Source organism: Rhinatrema bivittatum, chromosome 3 (genome assembly GCF_901001135.1).
Source record: "Rhinatrema bivittatum chromosome 3, aRhiBiv1.1, whole genome shotgun sequence".
Taxonomy (NCBI): Eukaryota; Metazoa; Chordata; class Amphibia; order Gymnophiona; family Rhinatrematidae; genus Rhinatrema; species Rhinatrema bivittatum.
Window position 1 is genome coordinate 450394921 of NC_042617.1, and position 22047 is coordinate 450416967.

Below are 22047 nucleotides of genomic sequence, written 5' to 3' on the forward strand. Positions count from 1 at the left end.
ACCTGCAGTCACTCGGTATTGACCTGTACCCAAGCTCATGCTAACAGAACTAAATAACGAAGGGTAGCACCCAACCAAATTTCCGGACTACCACTTCATCGCTGGCAAAAAACCAGACCGAACAACTGCTAAAAACTGCTCCATGAATCATGTCTGCAAAAAAAGGAGCTTCAACAATAAAAAAAAAAAACTTAAGCAGGTTTTGACCAAGACAGTCTTTCAGTATCTGAAGAAAGGGGTGGGTTTCTGGACTGATCTGTGGTATTACAGGAACGAAAATTAGCAGGTAAGAACCAATTCTCATTTCCTGAACATACCCAGATCAGTCCAGAAAAGTGGGATGTACCCAAGCCACCCTACACTGGGCAGGAACCCGAAAGACCCGCACGAAGCACACTCTCCCCGAAGGACGGTTCATCAGAACCGTTAACGTCCAATCGGTAATGTTTCGTAAAAGTGTGAATAGATGACCACACCGCCGCCCTACAGATCTCCTGAGGCGACAGTAACTGACACTCTGCCCAGGAGGTAGCCTGAGCCCTAGTGGAATGTGCTCTGAGACCCAAAGGCACCCGACTCCCTCGGGCTATGTATGCCACGCAAATGGCTTCCTTAATCCATCGAGATATGGTCGCCTTTGACGCTTTGTCCCCCTTCTTTGGGTCCCCAAAGAGAACGAACAAATGATCAGAACATCTGAAGTCATTGGTAACCTCCAGATAACGCAATAAGGCATGCCGCACATCCAAAAGATGAAGGTCTCTGTTCTGAGAAGACTCCCGGAACCAGTTAGGGAACCCCTGAAGCTCCACAGTTTGATTGATGTGAAAGGCTGAAACCACCTTAGGGACAAAGGACGGAACGATACCCGATCGTCGTAAATCCGAAGAAAAGGATCCCGACAAGCCAGCGCCTGCAACTCTGAGATCTGACGGGCCGAGCAAATGGCCACCAAAAACACAGTTTTCAAAGTCAGATCTTTCAGGGAAACTCCACGAAGAAGCTCGAAAGGAGCGCCACATAGAACTGTCAGGACTAAATTCAAACTCCAATCCGGACATGCCGAACGGATGGGAGGGTGCAAATGTTTGACGAAGACACAGAGAAAAGCTGTTGCAGGAGACAAGGGAGCAGCTGTAGCAGAGACAGTGGTGAGTAGCCAGAAGCCCCTGGTCATCAGACACCGAACTGTGGTGGGCGAAACCCTGTCAGGAATATCCAATTCCCCGGACGCCTGGCTTCTACTGAGGGATGGCCCACGAAGGCGCCTAACACCTCAGGAAGCGATCGTACACCAAAATATTAAATTCAAACTAACTAAATAAAAAATATAACCAAAGACTGCAGGTGTGTATCTGTGCCACCGGCTGGAGTCAGAGAAATACTGAGTGACTGCAGGTGGCACTCTCGTTATTTATTTATTTATTTATTTTTAGATTTTTATATACCGGTGTTCCTGTATGAAATACAAATCACATTGGTTTACATTGAAACTGAACATAAAATTTTTGCCAATAGGCATTACATAGAACAAGGTTATGTAGCAGTGCCCAAAGTTCTAATTGTTCTCTGACTCCACCTGCTGGTAGGGATGCACAACCCACTTTTCTGGACTGATCTGGGTATGTTCAGGAATTTTCAATTATTCAAGTCACAATTAAAATGTATGTGCTTGCTACAATTCTACCGCCTTAGCACTCTGCAGACTAGTGCTTATGAACATTACTCCAATACATAGCATACCTTTCACTCGTATGTGCATGGCCCGGATCCTACTATACAACAATTACAGATACTTACGAGGCATCTGTCTGAAGTGAATTCAGGTACCGCCCCTGTTCTAGATTCAATCTGTACACTTCAGAGCTAGAAGGAAAGACATTTTTTTTTATCAGAAGGCTCAGACTCCACAACAGCACATCTGTAAAGCACCCATGACAATCACTTCCTTAGAAGTTAGGGGCAAGAGATCACTTAACCACTGTAGTGCAGTAAAACAATTTTCTATATTTGGTGTGTAATCTTTTATTTTTAAATAAAAAACTGTTAATACAACAAGCTGTTGGCATTATTTGTTAATAGGTACGGCATACATTAAATTTTCATTCTAAAAGAGGTGATGTGATTATTTTATCTAGACATTTACTAAAAGATCAAAAAGGAAGAGAAGGTAAAGAAAAAATTATGAAGACATGAGATCTTTGGGCTGAAATCACTGAACTACTGAGGAGCAGAAAGAATTGTAAAATGCACTGCTTACACCAGAAAGTACAACTGTTTGCTAAATCACTGAAAGTGCCACACGGACCTGAACAAGCTTATCAATGGTAGTGGTCTAAAAATTGCTGCCAAATCCCGAATTGGGGTACAATAGAAACAAACAATATGAACCCACTGACTAACACTAGCAGAGTAAAAGGTTTCCGTGCTGCAGGTTTGCCCTTAACTGCTATTGTTTAAAATAAATAAATAACCACAAAGCAACTTGTGGGCTTACAATGGCACTGCGAGTCTTGACAACTTTCCTAGCATGAGGATGCTGGATACAAGTGGAACACTATCTCCTTCCACAGAATCCCTTACTCTATTCTTTCAAAGTAAACTAATTTGCTCAGTCTAACAAGTCTGTGTATCACAATTAGGGACCTTCGTTTTTAGTTTTTAGTTTATTTTTCCTGGGAATTCCAATTTTAGAAAAAAAAAATCAGTGGAAAAGTGAGTTTTCTACTGATTTTTCTCCTGTGTTTTGTAACAGTCATTTTTCTATTGATTTTTTTTTTGTTATAACATTGAAATTGCCAGGGAAAACCAAAATAAAAACCGAAAAAAGATCTCTAATCGTAACGTAATTGGAAATCAAAACAATACAACTTAATCAGTCACAAACTCAAAATCTTATGTTCTTAGTTGTCATCTTTACCAAATAAAGATTGATCATAGCATATTGTTTTCATGCTATTTCGTTTTGGACTAGCTTTCCATTTAATTTTAATTTTCTACATTGCCTGCCGTGAGTATAATCTTTCTTGTTAAAGTAGCCATTTTCAACATTTAGAGGAAAGGATGGATTTTGCCAATATAGGGGACGATGCAATAAGAGAGCACTGAAATGGGCGCTCAGTGTTGAGTGCCCGCTTTCCTACCGTGTGCCCAGGCACCTCTCCTGGGTGCATGATGCGATATTTAAATTACGGGTTGCACTGCCAAGGAGGCGCTAGGATTGATTGAGCGTCCCTAGCGCTTCCTTGGCAACAGGCGCCCGAGAAAGGTCGGCTGTCTGCAGGTTAAGAAAACAGACGTTCAATTTACCAGCACCCATTTTCCCTAACCTGTGCACAGCCATGTGTTCGGAAAACGGACACTCGTTAACTGACTAACTAGGCTGCCGGCACTTTTTTTTTTTTTAAATATCTTAAAAACTTCTCATTCATCCGACTTAATATCACCACAATATTAAGTCGGAGGATGTACAAAAAGCAGTATTTTCTACACAACGTTCTAAGCGTAAAAATGGGCACATTGGACGCCCATTTTGTTTTTGAATCGAGGGAGAATAGCTAATAGCTTCATCAACATGCATCTGCATGTGATGAGCGTTATTAGTTTCGTGGCGTGTTGGACATGCATTGTGGACGTGCTACTCCCTTTATAGCACAAGGGGCTGTGGACGCATGTCCAAAACGCATGTCCAACCACGAATTAAACATTGCGCTCAACTGAGCGCACAGTTTTGCATCAGCCACATAATTTGCTATTCAACCTAATCACCTGCTGATTAAATTAAACAGGCACCCCATCTGCTTCATTACCTGGCCCCAACGAAATACAGATCACATGATGGATAGTGATAGGAGAAATCTCTCCCAAACTTGGGTATTCTTGTCCTGTAATAGCGGCCGTGCTGGGAATGGAACTCCACATATCTGTCACATTGCAGGAATACAATCTGAAACAAAGCAAAAAGTGAGGATTCTCAGCTTCTCCTGAGGGAGTTTTATGAGTTATAACAAAAAAGTAGAATTTTACCTATAGGTTAATTGTCATTTTCTTCCTTTCCACTCTTAGATGGAGCACGTGAATTCTTTCACCAAAATTGGATTTTGTAACAAGTCAAGTTTTCCAACCTTAGCCATGAGCAGTGTAATTTTAACAAAGCTACTTACCTGTAACAGATGTTCTTTGTGGACAGCAGGACAAATCAGCCATACAAATGGGTGACATCTGACATGTATCGTGCTCTCTCAGAGCTCAGAAAAATCTGAAAAAGTCTTTCTGAACATGCACAGGTCTTTCTGAACATGCCCGGGACCACCTGTGCATGTTCAGAAAGACCTGTGCATGTTCAGAAAGACCTGTGTTTCTCCTCAAATTATTTCATTAGCTAAATTTCAACTCAAAAGGAAAGGGGGAGTAGGACTGTATGAATGATTTGTCCTGCTGACCACGGGGAACCCCTGTTACAGGGAAGCAGGTTTGCTTTCTCCACAGACAAGCAGGATTACATTCAGTCACACAAGTGTGAATTCCCAAGCTGAAGGTTGCAGCAAAAAAAATCCCAAGCTGAAGGTTGCAGCAAAAAAATCTTGTTTGTAAAGTAGAGGCACAACCCAATAGAACAAAAGATGAAGGGAGAGTTGAAGATTTTAGTTAAATAAGAACTGCTTGGCCAAAACTATTATCTCCAGGTCAATCTTTTTTGAGACAGTAATGCTTAGTAAAAATTGTGGCTGAATGACTAAATGGCCACTTTGCTGACATCTTGAACCAAGGCAGAATGAAAATAGTGCTACAGAAGCTGAGGTAGCTCGTATCTGGTGAGCTTTCAATTTAGTAGGAACATGTATACCAGAATGAAGAAATTACTTACCTGATAATTTCATTTTCCTTAGTGTAGACAGATGGACTCAGGCCCAATGGGTTATATGCACCCCTGCTAGCAGATGGAGACACAGTCAGCTTTAAAACCTGACATCACCTTAGATACAGCCCTGCAGTGACCTCAGCCCTTCAGTATTCTCTTCAAAAGCCATTGTGGCCATACTATTGAAAAAAAAACCAAAAAAAACAAACGATTAAAAACAGATAACCGTAACTGTACTCAACCAAACATAAATGCTGAATCCCAGCAAAATTATAGATGCCCTGATTAGGGATTGGGTGAGGGCTTACCCATAACCTCTTGGAATCAATATTCACTTTACGGATGATTCCTTGGCACTGTTCTTGGGCAGCCGTGGGTGGGAAGCTGAGTCCATCTGTCTACACTAAGGAAAACAAAATTATCAGGTAAGTAATTTCTCCATTTCCCAGCATGTAGCCAGATGGGCTCAGGATCAATGGGATGTACAAAAACTACTCCCGATCAGGGCGGGAGGCTGCCCACTGTCCGGTTAGCACTACCCTTGCAAAGGCTGTGTCCTCTCAGGCCTGAACATCCAGGCGACAGAACCTGGAGCAGGTGTGCAAGGAGGACCACATTGCCGCTCAGCAGATGTCGACAGAGACAGCAGCTTAGCCTCTGCCCAGGATACCTCCGTAGCCCTAGTGAAATGAGCTTTAACCTGAAAAGTTAATGGCTGTCCTGCCTCCACATAAGGTCATGTAACCACCTCCTTGATCCAATGAGCTATGGTAGCCTGCAAAGATGGTTTGCCCTGTCTCCTCCCACAGTGAACAACAAACAAGTGGTCCGTGCGCAGATACCGCATCAAAAACATACTGACGTTTAAATGGTGGAGGAGGCGGTATTCTCCCATGTCCTTGTGCCTATTTAGGGACTGCAACAAAATGGACTGATTCACATGAAACTCCGAGACTACCTTGGGCAAGAAAGATGGAATGGTATGAAGTTGTAACGCTCCTGGGGTCATCCAGAGGAATAGTTCCCTATACGACAATGCCTTAGTTCAGAGATGCGACGAGACAAGCATATTGCCACCAGGAACACCTTTTTCAGGGTTAACAGGTGTAAGGACAGACTGTGCAGTGACTGAAAGGAGGGCCCTACCAAAAATTCCAATACTAGATTAAGATTCCACAAGGGAACTGGCCACCGTAGGGGTGGCCGGAGGTGCTTTACCCCTTTGGTCCGGATGTGCCGACCGGCAGAATCCGTTCACCTCACCTTTGAAACAAGAGAGTGCAGCTACCTGGAACTTCAAGGAGTTAAGAGACAACCCATTACTCAAAGCCATCCTGTAAAAATTTCAGAACCAGAGGCCTTCCAAGGGGCAACACCCCGTTCCTTGCACCAGGCCTCAAATACTCTCCAGACCCGCACATATGCTAAGGACGTCGAGAACTTCCGCGTAGGGAGCAAGGTGGTAATTACTGCTGCCAAATATCCCCACTTCATGAGGCAAGCCCTCTCAAAGGCCAAACTGTAAGACAAAATCAAGTCTGATCCTCGTGAAGGACTGGACCTTGCTGGAGCAGGTCCCTGAGTGGTGGGAGGCCCAGGGGGGTCTCCACCAGAAGTCTCCGCATGTCTGCATACCACAGGCACCTGGGCCAATCCAGAGCCTTTAGAAGGATTAATCCTCTATGGCACTCAATCCTGCGAATGACCTTGCCCAGAAGTGGCCACTGAGGGAAGGCGTATAATAAGTCTTCTTCTGGCCAGGTCTGAACAAGGGCATCAATCTCCAGGGACCGCTGATCTCTTCTGCAACTGAATAATCAGGAAACCTTCGAATTGTGAGATGCGGCCAGTTGATGGACAGGAGGCCTCAGCAATCTACCAGCAGCTGAAAGGATCTGGCCAACAATGCCCATTCTCCTGGATCCAGACTCTCCCTGCTTGGAAAGTCTGCTCCGACAGCTTTTCCTGTGATGTGGGAGGCTGAGATCATCTATAGATTCAATTCTACCCATTCAATAAGGAGGTCTTATCTCCTGTGACATTTACTGGCTCTTGGTTCCACCCTGGAGGTTGATTGTAGGCTACCTCCGTTACATTGTCTGACATCACACGGACCACTCGACCCTGGAGTCTGTGGCTGAACTGACTACATGCCAAATCTGACTGCCTGGGCGTCCAGGTAGTTGATGTTCCGGAGGGCATCTTCTTTAGTCCAATGCTCCTGGGCTGACAGTTCCTGACAGGGAGCTCCCCAGTCCTGGAGACTTGCATCTGTCGTGAGGACAGGGGCACTGCTCAAATGAGCTTCCTGCAGCCACCACTGGCACTAAAGAGCGTTGTGTTCGTGGCATTCTGGACCCTTGGTCGCTGTGGAGATGACTATGGGGAGGAGCCCCGTGGTGAACTACAGAGATTGCCTAAACTCAGATAGACACAGATTGAATGTAAGGCTTTATTGTACTGCTGTAGATAGATGGTATGAAGCAGGTAGGTAAGGCACTGAGGTCCGCAAGATGCCAATATGTTCAACAGTCTCTGATGATGATTCTCACCTAGATGTTACAGAGAGGCGGGGACCCGCGGAGCGGGCAACGCCGAGCCTGGTGGGTGGAGTTGGAGCACCGGATCATAAAGGTACTCACAGGAATGTAGGCGTCTTCCTGGTAGAGATGGTGGGACCGAAGGTCCGAGGTACAGGATACTAGAACAGTAGGCCCTCGAAGAGCGAGTACCTGGTAGTCCAGAGGTCCTGTAGGAATATGAGAGAGAGAGAGAGAGAGAGACCCCCGAGGAGCATTTGTCTCAATTAGTAAGGCCCCGAAGGGAGATGGACGCGAGAGACCCCCGAGGAGCAGGTGTCTTGAGCTTCTGAAGGAGTGAGGCCCTTGGAGTGTAGAGCGGTGTCTAAATGAGCAGCTTAGAACTGTCAGAGTAGCTTAAGCGAAGTCCTTGCTAACTCAATGGTGGTAGCGAAGCGGATGCTTTAAATACCCAGGGGTATTGACGTCATAAGGTGGGGATGCCCCCAAGGTTCCCGCCATGACGTGTATTTAAGTGTAGGAGAAGTATGCATGCGCGCACCATAGGAGGCAACGGGAGAGAGCATGGCGGACTGGAATGCCCATGCTAGACTGGAGACGCCAAGGTCCTCTGCAGCACCGGAGGCAGCCATCTTGCCCAAGGAGGAGGAAAAGGGAAGAAAAGAGGTAAGGCAGAGCGGTGGCAGCCGTCTGTGACCGACTTACACAACAGTACCCCCTTCAAAGGGCCCCCTCCAAGACTTCTTCCAGGTGGTCTGGGTTTTCATGGGTGTGCCAGGTGGAATTGGCAAATCATCTCCTTATCAGTAATGTTGGCCAGTGGTTCCCAGGAGTTCTCTTCTGGACCATAGTTCTCCCATGAGATGAGATATTCCCACGTCTTGCCTCTTTTACGTATGTCAAGGATGGCGTCCACGGCATATTCAATGTTATCTTCAGTATCCAGACTGGTAAGTTCTGGGGTTTTCCTGGAGAATTCGGAGAGCATCACTGGCTTTAATAGAAATAATGCATTTCATGTATGTAACTTCATTGATGGAGGCAGTTTTAGACTGTACGTCAGATTCCCTAATCACCGAAGGATGGCAAAGGGTCCCACATAACGAGGTGCAAATCTTGCGGAAGGAAGCTTAAATCAAAGGTACTTGGTACTTAACCAGACTTTGTCTCCGGGCTGAAATTGTGGTGGTTTTTGATGAGCATCATAAGTTCTTTTTGCCTTTAGTCCCGCTTTGGAGGAGAAGCTCCTTCGTTTGCCTCCATAGTTGGGATAATTCTGCTGCAGTAGACTGGGCAGCAGGAGAGGCTACTGTCAATGGAATTGGCAGAGGAGGGTAATGGTTGTCTTCCGTAAACAAGGTGAAAAGGGGAAGACCCCGTTGCGGTAGCAGGATGCAAATTAATGGTAAATTCTGTCCAAGGCGGTAATTCAGCCCAGTTGTTCTGTCTAGAATTGACATAGGATCGCAGAAATTGTTTCAGCGTTCTAGTCATCCTCTCAGTCTGTTAGACTGAGGATGGTAGGCAGAGGTTAAATCCAAGGCGATGTCAAATTTTTGACATAATGCTCTCCAAAACTTTGCAGTAAATTGTACTCCTCTGTCAGATAGGATATGCTTAGATATCCCATGAAGGCGGAAGATGTGTTTAATGAAGAGTTTTGCTAACTATGTAGCAGAGGGAAATCGTGGTAGTGCTACAAAATGTGCCATTTTGGAGAAGCTGTCAATCGTGACCCAAATGGTGTTATTTCTGTTGGTTGAGGGCAGGTCCACAACGAAATTGGTTACTATATGCGTCCATGGTTTATCCGGCGATGGTACAGGCTGCAATAGGCCCCAAGGATGCTCAGGTGGTGATTTTTGTTTGGCACAAACAGCGCAGGAGCCCACATATGCTTGTACGTCCTTTTTCATGGTTGGCCACCAATAGTATCTCTGTAACATAGCTAGGGTACGACTCTGTCCTGGATGGCCTGCCAGATGGGAATCGTGAGCCCACCTCAACAGTTTTTTCCTTAAACCTCTGGCGACCACCGTCTTCCCGGTGGTCACTGTGTGACTGGCTGCGAGGACCACTCTTTCGGGATTAATGATATGACTGGGTTCATCTGGCACATCCTGAGGGGAGAAGGATTGTGAAAGGGTATCAGCCAGAGTGTTCTTTTCTCTTGGACGATACTTCAGAAGGAAGTCAAATCTGTTGAAAAACAGAGACCATCTTGCTTGACTGTGATTGAGTTGTTGAGCATGTCGAAGGTACTCCAGATTCTTGTGATCGGTGTACACTACAATTTGGTGTTGTGCGCCTTCTAGCCATGGTGTTGTGCGCCATTCTTCAAAAGCCAGCTTGATTGCGAGTAACTCCTTGTCTGCTACTCCATAATTTCTCTCAGCAGGCGAGAATAACCTTGAGAAGGAGCAAGGATGAAGCACACTGGATTCGCTGTACTGACTTAGAACCACCCCTACAACAACGTCTGATGCATCGACCTCCATGATGAAAGGACGGTGTGGGTCTGGGTAGCGGAGACACGGCTTCTCCTGAAAAGCCTCTTTGAGCGTCAGAAAGGGTCCACAAACCTGTCAGGCGGGAGTCGAAGAAAATCCAGGTAATACCCTTCTCGGATGATGGCGAGGACCCACTGATCCGAGGTAATCTCGACCCACCTTTGGTAGAAGAGGGATAGCCTGCCCCCTATGGCTGCTACACCCGGATGGGTTGGCTGATTGTCATTGTGGGGTACGGCCGGGACCCAAGCCGGTTCCCCTCTTGTTGCGCCTAGGCCGAAAGGACTGGTTCCTGGTCTGAGAAAGAGGTGCTTGGTAGCGAGTCCTGCAAGGATTGAAGCGCCGAGAGGATCTACCCCTGGGTGGCCTAGGAAAGGGGCACTGGTTCCTCCTTGACCGGTCTTCAGGTAGACAGGGTAATGGAGAGGCGCCCCATTTATTGGCCAGTTTCTCGCTGCCGAACAGGAGGGATCCCTCAAAGGGCATTCTCGTGAGGCGTGTTTTGGAGGAGTCGTCGGCCGACCAATTACATAGCCAGAGCTGTCTCCTGGCCGCCACTGAGGATGACACTCCTTTGGCTGCCGTACGTACTAAGTCGGAGGCTGCATCAGTGAGGAACGAGAGAGCCGATTCCATTTCTTCTCCTGGGGTGTTGCTCCTAGCCTGTAATAAACAGGAACGTGTCACCACGGTGCAGCAAGTCGCAATTCGTAGGGACATGGCTGCCACCTCAAAGGCTTGTTTCAGAATGGTGTCCATGCGCCGGTCATGTGTATCCTTGAGGGCCGTCCCCCCCTCCACTAGAATGGTGGTGCGCTTCACAATTGTGCTAACTATGGCGTCTACCTGGGGGCATGCCAGCTTCTCCCTAGTTGCCGGGTCTAAGGGGTACATGCCAGCCAAGGCCCGACCCCCTTTGAATGAGGACTCCGGCGTATTCCATTCCAGATCGATTAATTGCTGAGCTACTTGTAGGAGGGGAAAATGGTGAGACGTTTGGCGCAGGCCCTCTAACAGGGGGTTCATTCTAGGTTCTTCAGGGGCATCGTGGCCCGGAATAGCCAGCTCCGACAGGCATTGAGAGATCAGGCATGGAAGATCCCCTTTCAAAAAGAAGCGCCTCATGGTCCGATATGGTTCAACCCCTGAGGGCAGTTCTCCCTCCTCGGGGGACTCGTCGTCTTCCTCAGGGCAATCTGAATCCCCATAAGTGGGGTTCCGGGTGGCGCATGGCCGTGCCTAGGCCTTGAGGGTCCAGGGGCCGGGTCATCCGGTACGTAGGGACCCGTTCGGGGAGCAGCCTGCATTGTGACAAAGGCATGAATCCCCTTGAATAATTACACCCAGGAGAGCGAAGCGGGATCCGGTCTGATGGGTACCAGGTCCCTTGGGGTCCCCGGCTGCTCACTGCTGCCTGCTAGGTCTGGGGTGTTCCCTGAGGAACTGGCAAGTACACTGGGCTGTGACCGGCCCTGGCCTGGAACTCCCAGGGCCTCTTCACATTGGGCACATAGGGAGTCTGCTTCCTCGCTCCGTGTGGCTCTGAGGTTGCATGCCGAGCAGAGGCTCATGCCTGATGCTGGAGGGACCGGCTCCGCTGACGCATGGGCTCTCTTACGCTCCATGTGTGCCTGGGAATGGATGTATCAGCGGGCGCCTAAGAACAGCGTGCGCCTAAGAACAGCGTGCGCCTAAGAACAGCGTGCGCCTATCGCGCGGTGACAAACCAGGCAGGAAAATGGCGACCTCCGTGGCAGATTGCCACCTAGGCAGACTCTGCGAATCCTCGCTTCCTCGGAGACCAACAAGTAAAGATGTACGCCTTACCTTGTCTTTGGCGCTTCCCAGTTGCGACCCGGGCGGTCTCCGGCTGCGGGGGGAGAGGGTGAGTACCGTCACCGCCGCGCTCGAGGAAGTGCACCTGCTGCCTCTACACCGCGCCCGAGCCCTTCTCACTCGGGGGCTAGGTCCCTGCCGCGAGCCAGCCACCGGACCGAGGCCCTTACTTCCGAGGGACCCCGGAAATCACCTCGGGAAACTCAACTGGGGGAGGGACCGACTGGTATCACCGCAGGAGTGCGGGGCTCGTCTTCAGGTAGGTTTCTCTGAATTTAGTTGTGTAGAATTTGGAAACACGTCTCCAAACTACTTTTGGAGACGGAAATTACTGAGTTGCTGCACTTCCTGTGGGGGTATATGTACCCCGTGCTGACTCAGATCCGTCTCCAACTGCTAGCACGAGCACACTATACCCACTTGTTTCGAGTCCATCTGCTACACGCTAGGAAATAAGTCATTTTCTTCTTCACAGGCATGAAAATGTTTTATATCTCTGAACCAAAATCAAATCATTCGCAGTGGGCCTGGTACAATGGAGAAGGAAGATAGTGTACAGCTAGGCATTATAAACTGAATGGTGATCAATCAAATTAAATAATTAAAAAACCAGGATATTCTACTGTTAGGCTCCAAGACAGAGGAGAAAAGCATAGGAACCCAAGAGCCACTAAGAGATCTGGTTTTCAGGGTATCCACAATGAATTTTCATTAGTCATACCTGCCTACATTTGATCTGAGAATCAGGTTAACTCGCAGCACTTTGTTATCCATAAAACCAGCTCCATTAGTGGTTCCTAAGGGCCTAATTTGGAGCCCTCTACCCAAATAGTAAAAAGGTCACATCATTGCGAAATGGTACACCTAGGGTTACTTACATTGTTAAAATACTTACAAATCTTAACATTTATTATTTATTGGACATTTATTTATTTACATTTATATAGTGCTATAAACTAGGATGCCAAATAAATTCCATAAAAATACAACAAATCTTTGCCTCAAAGAGCTTATAACCTAATTGGATACCTGAGACAATGAAAGCTATAAGGAAGAGAATCAGCAGGAGGCTTTCACACATCAATGCCTGTGCTTTCACACATCAATGCCAAATTAGGAAATGTTCCTACTTTGTTAATCCATTTAAGAACCTTACATAGTTAAAAGTGGTGTCTGCAGCCACTCTGGGCCCCTTCTTGAGTGGGAGACCATTTTTTACTTATGTAATGCAGAAACAAAGAAAAGCTTTTTTTTCAGCATCGAAGGATGAGTGCCCAATGATGTTCCTCTGCACCTGAAAAGATGTGTTTTTATCAAAGTAAGATAAACACATACAGTGATCATTCTTTGACTGGCTATTTATGGAAGGGAGCTTGGGAAAAGAAAAAAACCAATGTTCGATTTACGTAAATGCCTTGGTGTTTGCTATTCACTGGAAGAGAAAACAACTCAGCCAAGGTCACAGCAAGAGGCTGAAGCAGGACTTGATCTCCTGATTCCCAGCTAATTACTCCACCACAAGGACACTTGTGCTTCCTCTCTTCCTTAAGAGATGCAATAAACATTAAACAAAACCTTTAACTTACCAGCATACTGTGTAAGGCTGGAATCAAATAATCATGTTAGGTCTAAAGAGCTCTACGCAAAAATATGACAAAACAATTTATTCTTAAATAGCCCTTCCTTTTCTACTGGGTAATTGGTTTTACCCACAAAATCTGAAATAAACGTATCATACATACCTTTGAATAATCTTCTGATAAAACATCAAATTTAACAACTGAAAAACAACAAAGACAGTACATGGGTTACATGCACCAACTCGTCATAGCACAAACATGGCATAAAAACATAAGAAATGCAATGTACAAAATAGTCAAGGAACGGTTGCACCATGGCTCGATATGGAAGCAATATAATATTTTCTGTTTTATTCTTCATTGCTTTTCACATCAATCCTAACATTTAGGAGAGAATTTTCAAAACATGAACAGGTGTCCTCCATTTAAACACATGCTGGGTTGGGAATTGGATCGGGGCAGTCGGTGATCTCCTGAGCAATGGGAAAATTGTTTTTCTGCTATAGCTAAGAGCTCCATCTCATCTGCAGGAGTAGAAACTAATTATAAAATTTTATATAGTTGGTACCTTACTCCCCTTAAGTTGAATAAGCTTTTTCCTACTTATTCTGACCAATGCTGGAGACTTTGTGGGATGGTGGACTCCTTTTATCATATTTGGTGGACTTGTCCAAAATTGCTTCCTTTTTGGAAATGGATTGCATATGTATTATATGAAAAGACATCATTGACCATCATGTTTGATTCTTAAATTTATCTTCTCACAATATCCAAAATTTAATTCAAAAGAAAAGTCAATAAAATAGGTAACTATATAGTTATAAGTAGGTTAATTGTAGTGTTTTGTGGGTAATTGACAGTCAAATATAAAATAAATCAATAGGCTAAAAGTACTTTATAAGAGAACATAAGGTATGCCATACTGGGTCAGACCAAGGGTCCATCAAGCCCAGTATCTTGTTTCCAACAGTGGCTAATCAAAGTCACAAGTATCTGGCAAGTACCCAAACATTAAATAGATTCCATGTCACTAATGCTGGCAATAAGTAGTGACTATTCCCTACTGATTAATGAAGAAATTACTTACCTGATAATTTCGTTTTCCTTAGTGTAGACAGATGGACTCACGACCAATGGGTATAGTGTGCTCCTGATAGCAGTTGGAGACGGAGTCAGATTTCAATCTGACGTCAGCACTATATATACCCGTGCAGGAAGCTCTGCTCTTCAGTATTCTCCTCGAAAAGCAACTGTGGATATGTGTGTGTTTGAATAACTTGATTAACTTGGCTAACTCGATCAACTTGATTAACTTGAACTGGATAGACGTGATCGCCAGTGCACTCAACCGAGAAACTCAGACACCCTGCAATTATGGGTGTCTTAACTAGGAGTAAAGTCTGGCCTACCGTGCTTGTCTTGCTCTCGGGGATTGTCACAAGGTTTCCGGATTATGGGGCAGCCGTGGGTGGGATACTGAGTCCATCTGTCTACACGAAGGAAAATGAAATTATCAAGTAAGTAATTTCTCCATTTCCTAGCGTGTAGCAGGTAGACTCAGGACCAATGGGATGTATAAAAGCTACTCCCAAACCGGGTGGGAGGATGCCCGTGGCCCACTTAGTACTGCCCTTGCGAATGCTGTGTCCTCCCTGGCCTGAACATCCAGGCAGTAGAACCTCGAGAAGGTGTGAATGGAGGACCACATCGCCGCCCATCAGATCTTGGCAGGTGACAGCATCTTGGTTTCTGTCCAGGACACTGCCTGGGCCCTTGTGGAAAGGGCCTTGACTTGTAGAAGTAGAGGCTTGCTGCCTCTACGTAGGCCGCCTTGATTACTTTTTTGATCCTGCGGGCTATGGTTGTCCGCGAGGCTGCTCCCCCTTGTTTCTTCCAGTGGTGAAGGACGGAGCAGGTGGTCCGTCTTTCGTACGGATTCCGATCTTTCCAGGTATCGGAATAGGATTCTGCCGCCGTTCAGATGGCATGAGTCTTCGAGTCCTTATGCTTGTCTGGAGGGGACAGTGTTAGCTGTATGGGTCCCGGTGTGAATCTGAGGAACAGTTCCCAACAGAATAGTGCTTGAAGTTTGGAGATGCGATGGGCTGAACATATTGCCCCTAGGAATGCAAGGTCAGGAGCCGTATGGACAGACCGCGTATAGGTCTGAAAGAAGCTCCCGCTAGGAAGTCAAGTACTAGATTGAGATTCCATATGGGTACCGGCCACTGTAGTGGTGGTCGGATTTGCTTGACCCCTCTCAGGAAGCGGGAGACATCTGGATGGGAAGACAGACTGATGCCGTCCACTTTGGCTCTGAAGCAGGCCAGCGCGGCCAGTTGAATCTTGATGGAGTCCTGCAGAAATTCCAGGATCATGGGAATTTTGACTGTCTGCGGGAGGATGTCGCAGTCTTCACACCAGGCTTCGCATATTCTCCATGTTCGTATGTAAGTTAAAGATGTGGAAAACTTGCGTGCTCGGAGTAAGGTGACAATCACTGCCCTCGAGTATCCGCTCTTCTTCAGGTGAGTCCTCTGGAGCAGGTCCCTGTGTGAAGGTGTGCCGTCAGAAGTCTTCACATCTCTGCGTACCACAGCCTTCTTGGCCAGTCCGGGGCCACTAGAAGTACTAGCCCCATATGGTGTTCTATTTTGCGAAAGATCTCGTCCAGTAGTGGTCATGGAGGAAAGGCATACAGCCGGTCTTCCTGTGGCCAGGTCTGGACGAGGGCATCGATCCCCTGGGATTGTGGTTCTTGTCTGCGGCTGAAGAACTTGGGAACTTAGGCGTTGGACCGGATTTGCCAGAAGATCCATGGCTGGTGTTCCCCAGTGGTTTACTATCAACTGGAAGGCTGTGGTCGACAGCATCCATTCCCCTGGATCTAGACTCTCTCTGCTGAGGTAATCCACAGAGACGTTGTCTTTTCCCACGATGTGGGCGGCTGTGATCCCTTGTAGGTTTGCTTCCACCTACGCCATTGGGGGGTCTATTTCCAGGGACACCTGTTGGCTTCTGGTTCTTTCCTGGCGGTTTATGTAGGCAACTGTTGTGGCGTTGTCTGACATGACTGACAGATTCGCCCCAGAGTCTGTGACTGAATCGTAGGCAAGCTAATTTGACTATCCGTGCTTCTAGTCAGTTGATGTTCCATCCAGACTCTTCTTTGCCCATTGCCCCTGGGCCGTCAGTGGGCTCCCCACCCTCGTAGGCTCGCATCCGTGGTGAGCAAGACCCAGGTCAATGGGGATAGCCTTACTCCCTTGCTCAGATAGTCTTCTTGTAGCCACCATTGGAGCTGGGTCCACACCTCCGCCGATAGCTGGAGGTGAACGGCGTAGTCCTGGGACATCGGGTTCCATCGTGACAGTAGGGAACATTGTAGCGGTCACATGTGGGCTCTTGCCCATGGGATGATGTCCAGGGTTGATGTCATGAGGCCGAGGACTTTGAGGTAATCCCACACCTTGGGCGAGAACATCTCAGCAGTTTTCGCAACTGGTCCATCAGTTTACTTCTCCTTGTAGGAGGAAGAACGACCTTGTCTTGTTTGGTATTGAACCAGACTCCCAGGAATTCTAGTGATTGGGAGGGCTGCAGGCAGCTCTTGGTTGTGTTGACAACCCACCCGAGATTCTGCAGTAGATTCTTAACTCTGGTGGTCGCCTAATGACTTTCCTCTGGAGATTTTTGCCCTGATCAGCCAATCGTCCAGATATGGATGTACGAGGAGTCCTTCTTTCCTCCGTGTCGCTGCCACTACCACCATGAGGGGCTGAAGCTAGCCCGGATAGCGCCCGGAACTGGCAGTGATAGTCCTGGATCGTGCAGCGTAGGAAGCGCTGATGATCGTGATGGACTGGGATGTGGAGGTAGGCTTCTGACAGATCCAGAGAGGTCAGAAATTCTCCCGGCTGTACCGTCCTTATGACCGAGAGTAGGGTTTCCATGCGGAAGCGTGGTACCCTCAAGGTAGCGACTGACGGACTTGATGTCCAGGATGGGCCGGACCACGCCCTCTTTCTCGGGGACGATAAAATAGATGGAATAGTGTCCAGTATTTTATTGATGCATGGGCACCGGTGTTATTGTCTTTACGGCAAGTAATTTTGTCAGTGTGGTTCCCACCACTGACCTCTTGGAGAGGGAGTGGCACGGTGATTTCACAAATTTGTCTGGAGGGATGCTGTGGGAGTCCAGATAGTATCCCTCTCGAATAATGGTTAGGACCCCGTTTGTCTGACGTTATCTCGACCCATCTTTGGCAGAATAGGGCAAGTCTGCCCCCTATGGCTTCTTCCTGAGGATGGGTCTGTTGATTCTCATTGTGGGGTGCGGCTGGGGCCTGGGCCTGAGCTGGCTCCCCTCTTGTTGTGTTTGTTCTGAAAGGACTGGCCCCTGCCTGTGGGGCGAGGTGCTTGATATGTATTTTTTTGTACGGTCTAAAACACTGTGATCCTCTGCCCTTAGATGTTCGGGGAGAGGGGCGTTGGGTTCTTTTATTCTTGTCCTCCGGTAACCGAGATATTGGAGATTCACCCCAATTGTCGGCTAACTTCTCCAGTTCGCTTCCAAACAGGAGGGCTCCTTTAAAGGGCATTCTCGTGAGATTCGTCTTGGAAGTCGCGTCGGCTGACCAGCTTCGGAGCCAGAGTTGCCTTCTGGCTGTCACAATAGATGAGACTCCCCTAGCTGAGGTGCGCACCAGGTTGGAGGTCACCTCCATGAGGAAGGATATTGCTGGTTCTAGTGTTGACGGGTGTGGTGGCGTTCCTGGCAAGTGACCAACAAGCGCGTGTCACCACGGCACAGCAGGCAGCAATCTGCAGTGACATAGCTGAAACTTCAATTGACTGTTTAATGATGGATTTCTGACGTCTGTCTTGGCATCCTTGAGTGCCGCTCCTCCTTCGACTGGAATGGTAGTGCGCTTTGTGACAGCGCAGACCATGGCATCCACTTTGGGGAACCCCAGGAGTTCTTTGGCTGAGGGTTCCAGGGGGAATAGGGCTTCTAGGGCCCACCCTCCTTTGAAGCTGGCCTCCGGAGCATTCCATTCCAGGTCAATCAGTTGTTGTATGGGCTGCAGCATTGGGAAATGGCGTGAGGCCTGACAGAGCCCGACCAAAACAGGTTTCATCATTGGCTCCGCTGCGGTGCTTGTGCCTGGGATGGCCCGCGTCTTCAGGCTCAGAGACACGAGGTCTGAAAGCTTGTCTTTGGAGAAGAAACACATCATGGTTCAGTATGGTTCCGTTCCCGGAGGGATTTCCCTTTCCTCCAGGGAATCTGGCTCTTCCTCAGAGAAGTCCGTTTCCCCTAAGGGAAGGCTTTTGTCCGGAGGAGGCATGACTTGGGGAGGCCGAGAGGGGCCTGGAAAGTTTTGGTGCTCTGGTGGAGCCTGTGGCTGTAGAATTCCAGCCAGGAAAAGGTTCCTGGGTCTATATTGAACCTAGCGGCATTCCCCAAGAGGCCCTTTTGAGGAGGGACCGAGCCAGGGATAGAGAGGTCTGGGGTCAATGTTCTCTCTAAGGTTTGGTGGCATGTGTGCAAAAATTGAAACTAATGTGCAAAACTTTCACATGTCAATTTTATTGTGCAAAATTTCTCAACATATGATTCAAATATGAACATTTGCAGAAAGGTGAAAGGGAAAACATTACATTACATCAACCGTAGAAGTATTTCGTCGTCCTTTGCAGTTCTTCCAAAATGAATACACATCGTCCAAATTAACTGCTTGTCCTGACATTAAATATAGTTTTATCCTAATGAGGTTGTCCAGATGGTTGACTTCTAGCCGATTTCTGGTCTTTGTTTTAATCTGATTCATGAGACTGAAACCTCTCTCACAATCTGTGCTAGATGCCTGGAAAGTTCCACAAATGTCAAGCAATTGGCCTAAGTCAGAAAACCCATCCTGCTGCCTAATATAAACAATCATGTCGTCAAAATTCTTCAGTGCACCTTGTGCCAATTTTTCACTCATGATGAATTTAAAGTCCACATACTGAGCAACTAAATTCTTCTTAAGAACAACTTCTGGCTTGTTAGGCAAGGTGCAGTATCTAGCTGCCAGTACCAAATAAAAAATTCTTAACATTTTCAAAAGATGCAAAGGAATCTTTATCAAAGACTGACCATTCGCCAAGTTCATCTTCAGGAAATCTACTGCTAAAGTGATCACAGACACGTTCTATGAAATGGATGACAGCAGTGGTGTTGACAGAAGGATACGTTGCTATAACATTACGAACTTCCCCTGAGAAATGAATGGTGTCACCAAGATACTGTGATCGAAGTTTCATTATTTTGGCTTTTGTCATCTGGAACGCCTCTACAGTTGTTAGATTGCTCCTCTGAAGACGTCTACACAACTCTGCCAACTCTCCTAATACATCATTTAAAGTAAAGATGGTAACATGATACTCAGGTTTTGTCAACTTGTCTAAGCAGTATTTGTGTATTGGGTCATCGTCTTCTTCTATCCGTTCTCTGCAATATTGAATCAGATTATCGTAGTTCTTGACTAAGGCATTCATTGCAAAATGTCGAGACAACCACCTGACTTCATTAAGGGGCCTGAATGCAACTGCATCATGTTCTGATGCCTGACAAAGTTCCTCAAACCTGGATTTCTTCACAGATGACCGACTAAAAATCGTGTAAACTGTTCGAATAAGAGTTTCTATATCTTTCAACACAGTGTTATGCTTCCAAGCATCATCAAGTCCTAAATCCTCTCTGTGTGCCACACAATGTTGCTCAAGCAAATGTTTGTTAGATCGAAGTATTACAGCAACACCATTATATTTCCCGAGCATCACAGAAGCCCCGTCTGATGTGAACATTACCATTTTGCTCAAGTCAAGACTGTTCTCTTGGTAGAAATTGTTAATGGCTGTCACAATAGCTGCACTGTTACATTCTGTCAGCTTCAGAATTCCAGCAAAATAAGTACAGTAAGCAGCTTCATCTTCTTTTCGAAATTTTACATAAAGAATTAACATTTTTGTCACGTGATGTCTGTACTCTCATCAATTATGAGAGTGTGGAATGTCGACTGGTGCCAATCATTTATCATATCTCTGTATTACTGAGTTTATGCACTCTAGAAATTCAAACGCATAATTTTTACTTCTCCAAGATTCCGGTATTTTTACATATTTTCCAATGTGATTGTGAATTTCCTGAACAGATAGCATCGAAGAATTCAATTTTATGGCAAGGAGGACATTATCAATTAGAATTTTTACCTCCTCACTGGAAGCAGACTTTCTTTCAGAAATTTCAGTTTTTGTCTTCTTTTCTTCAGTAGTTTCCTTCAGCAATGCCAGAAGTGTTCCCCGACGCTGACTTCTTAGCAAATCGACAGACTGAATGTGAACTTTCTGGAGTAAATGTCGCTTTAAATAATCCAGTTTCCATTCGTCCCACTGTTTTCCTTGGGCGAAAGCACAATGAGCATTCGCATGTTTGCAGATGTCGCAGACAACAGAGTTCTCCGAGTTGAACTTAAAAATATTTCCAAGAATCGTTCGCTGTTTGATGACGCACTCCGGCATATCGGCTTCTACATATTCTTTGAGCCATTCGACTTTAAAGTTCAAACGTTTATCGTTTCTTCCATCTTTGAATTCACGTTTCGACATATTTTTCCGCTATCTTCTGTCTGCCTGTACCCTTTCTCGTGAACGCCGTTCACCACACCACACAATCAACCGGAAACGGAAAACAGGAAACGGAAATGAACGAAAGTATGACTAATGCGCTGTCGATAAGAAAATTTAAATTTTGTAGCACTATAAGAAAACGTCTATTCTTACTGAAACTCGTTACAATTTTGCCATTGAAATCTGTAAATTTAAAATTTATTTTTTTTTGCGCGGCAGATAAAAACATGTGCGCGGCAGGAATTTAACTTATGCGCGGCCGCGTGATTGCGCAGCTTAGAGGGAACACTGTCTGGGGTACTATCGTTGCTGAAGCCAGGTTCCTCTACTGGCAGAGGAGGGCCTTGTCCCGGTTCCCCCAGGGCCGCCTCGCACTGTAGGCACAGGACAGTAGCCACTTCATGTTGCACAGCTCTCAGATGGCAGGCTGGGAAGAGGGCTTATTCCTTGGCTTTCTTGGCTGATGGTGCCATGATTTGTGGCGTGGAGTCGTTCAAAACTCGTCTGTGCGTGTATATGCGCGCGCTGGGAGGCATAGTTGTGCGCTCTGGGTGCACAGACACTGTGCGCGCAGGTCGGTAGATGTGCGAGCCGCTGTGCGCACGGGCCTATTTGTGCGCCTGGCACCATTGACCATGCCGCTATCCGCGTTGCTGGGCGCACAGCACAGATATGTGCGCACCGCTGTGTGCACAAGTAGTTTGTGCGCTCGGCTCAGTTGTGTGGACAATACGGCGATCAAGAGGGCGAAATGGTGCTGGCGACCACGTGGGCAAAATGGCGGCTCCCTGTGGGAGGACCCTCACACCGGATCGGGGTCTAGCCCGGACGGGGCTGCTCAACCCGACTGAACAGACGCCGGAAGGATGATCTGTGCGGCTAGCTGAGCCTCGGAGTCCGGAGACTTTAAGAAAAGTTTTCTATCTTACCTTATCTCGAGGCTTCCCGGTCTCGTGCCGGGTGGTCTCCGGCTGCGGGGGGAGAGGGAGATTACCTTCACTGTCACGCTCCGTACTGCACCCGCTGCCTCTCAGCCACTCCCAT

General features: G+C 46.9%; 1 protein-coding gene across 1 annotated transcript in view; it reads right to left on the reverse strand.

The window, feature by feature from the left end:
- Positions 1 to 22047, reverse strand: part of NOL10 (nucleolar protein 10) — a 226040-nt gene that overhangs the window by 177245 nt on the left and 26748 nt on the right. The window contains exons 5-7 of the mRNA XM_029595891.1: positions 13490 to 13527; positions 3810 to 3946; positions 1801 to 1866 (exon numbers count right to left, since the gene is read on the reverse strand). Of these exons, the coding sequence (XP_029451751.1) occupies positions 1801 to 1866; positions 3810 to 3946; positions 13490 to 13527 (241 nt within the window). The remainder of the gene's footprint in view (positions 1 to 1800; positions 1867 to 3809; positions 3947 to 13489; positions 13528 to 22047) is intronic.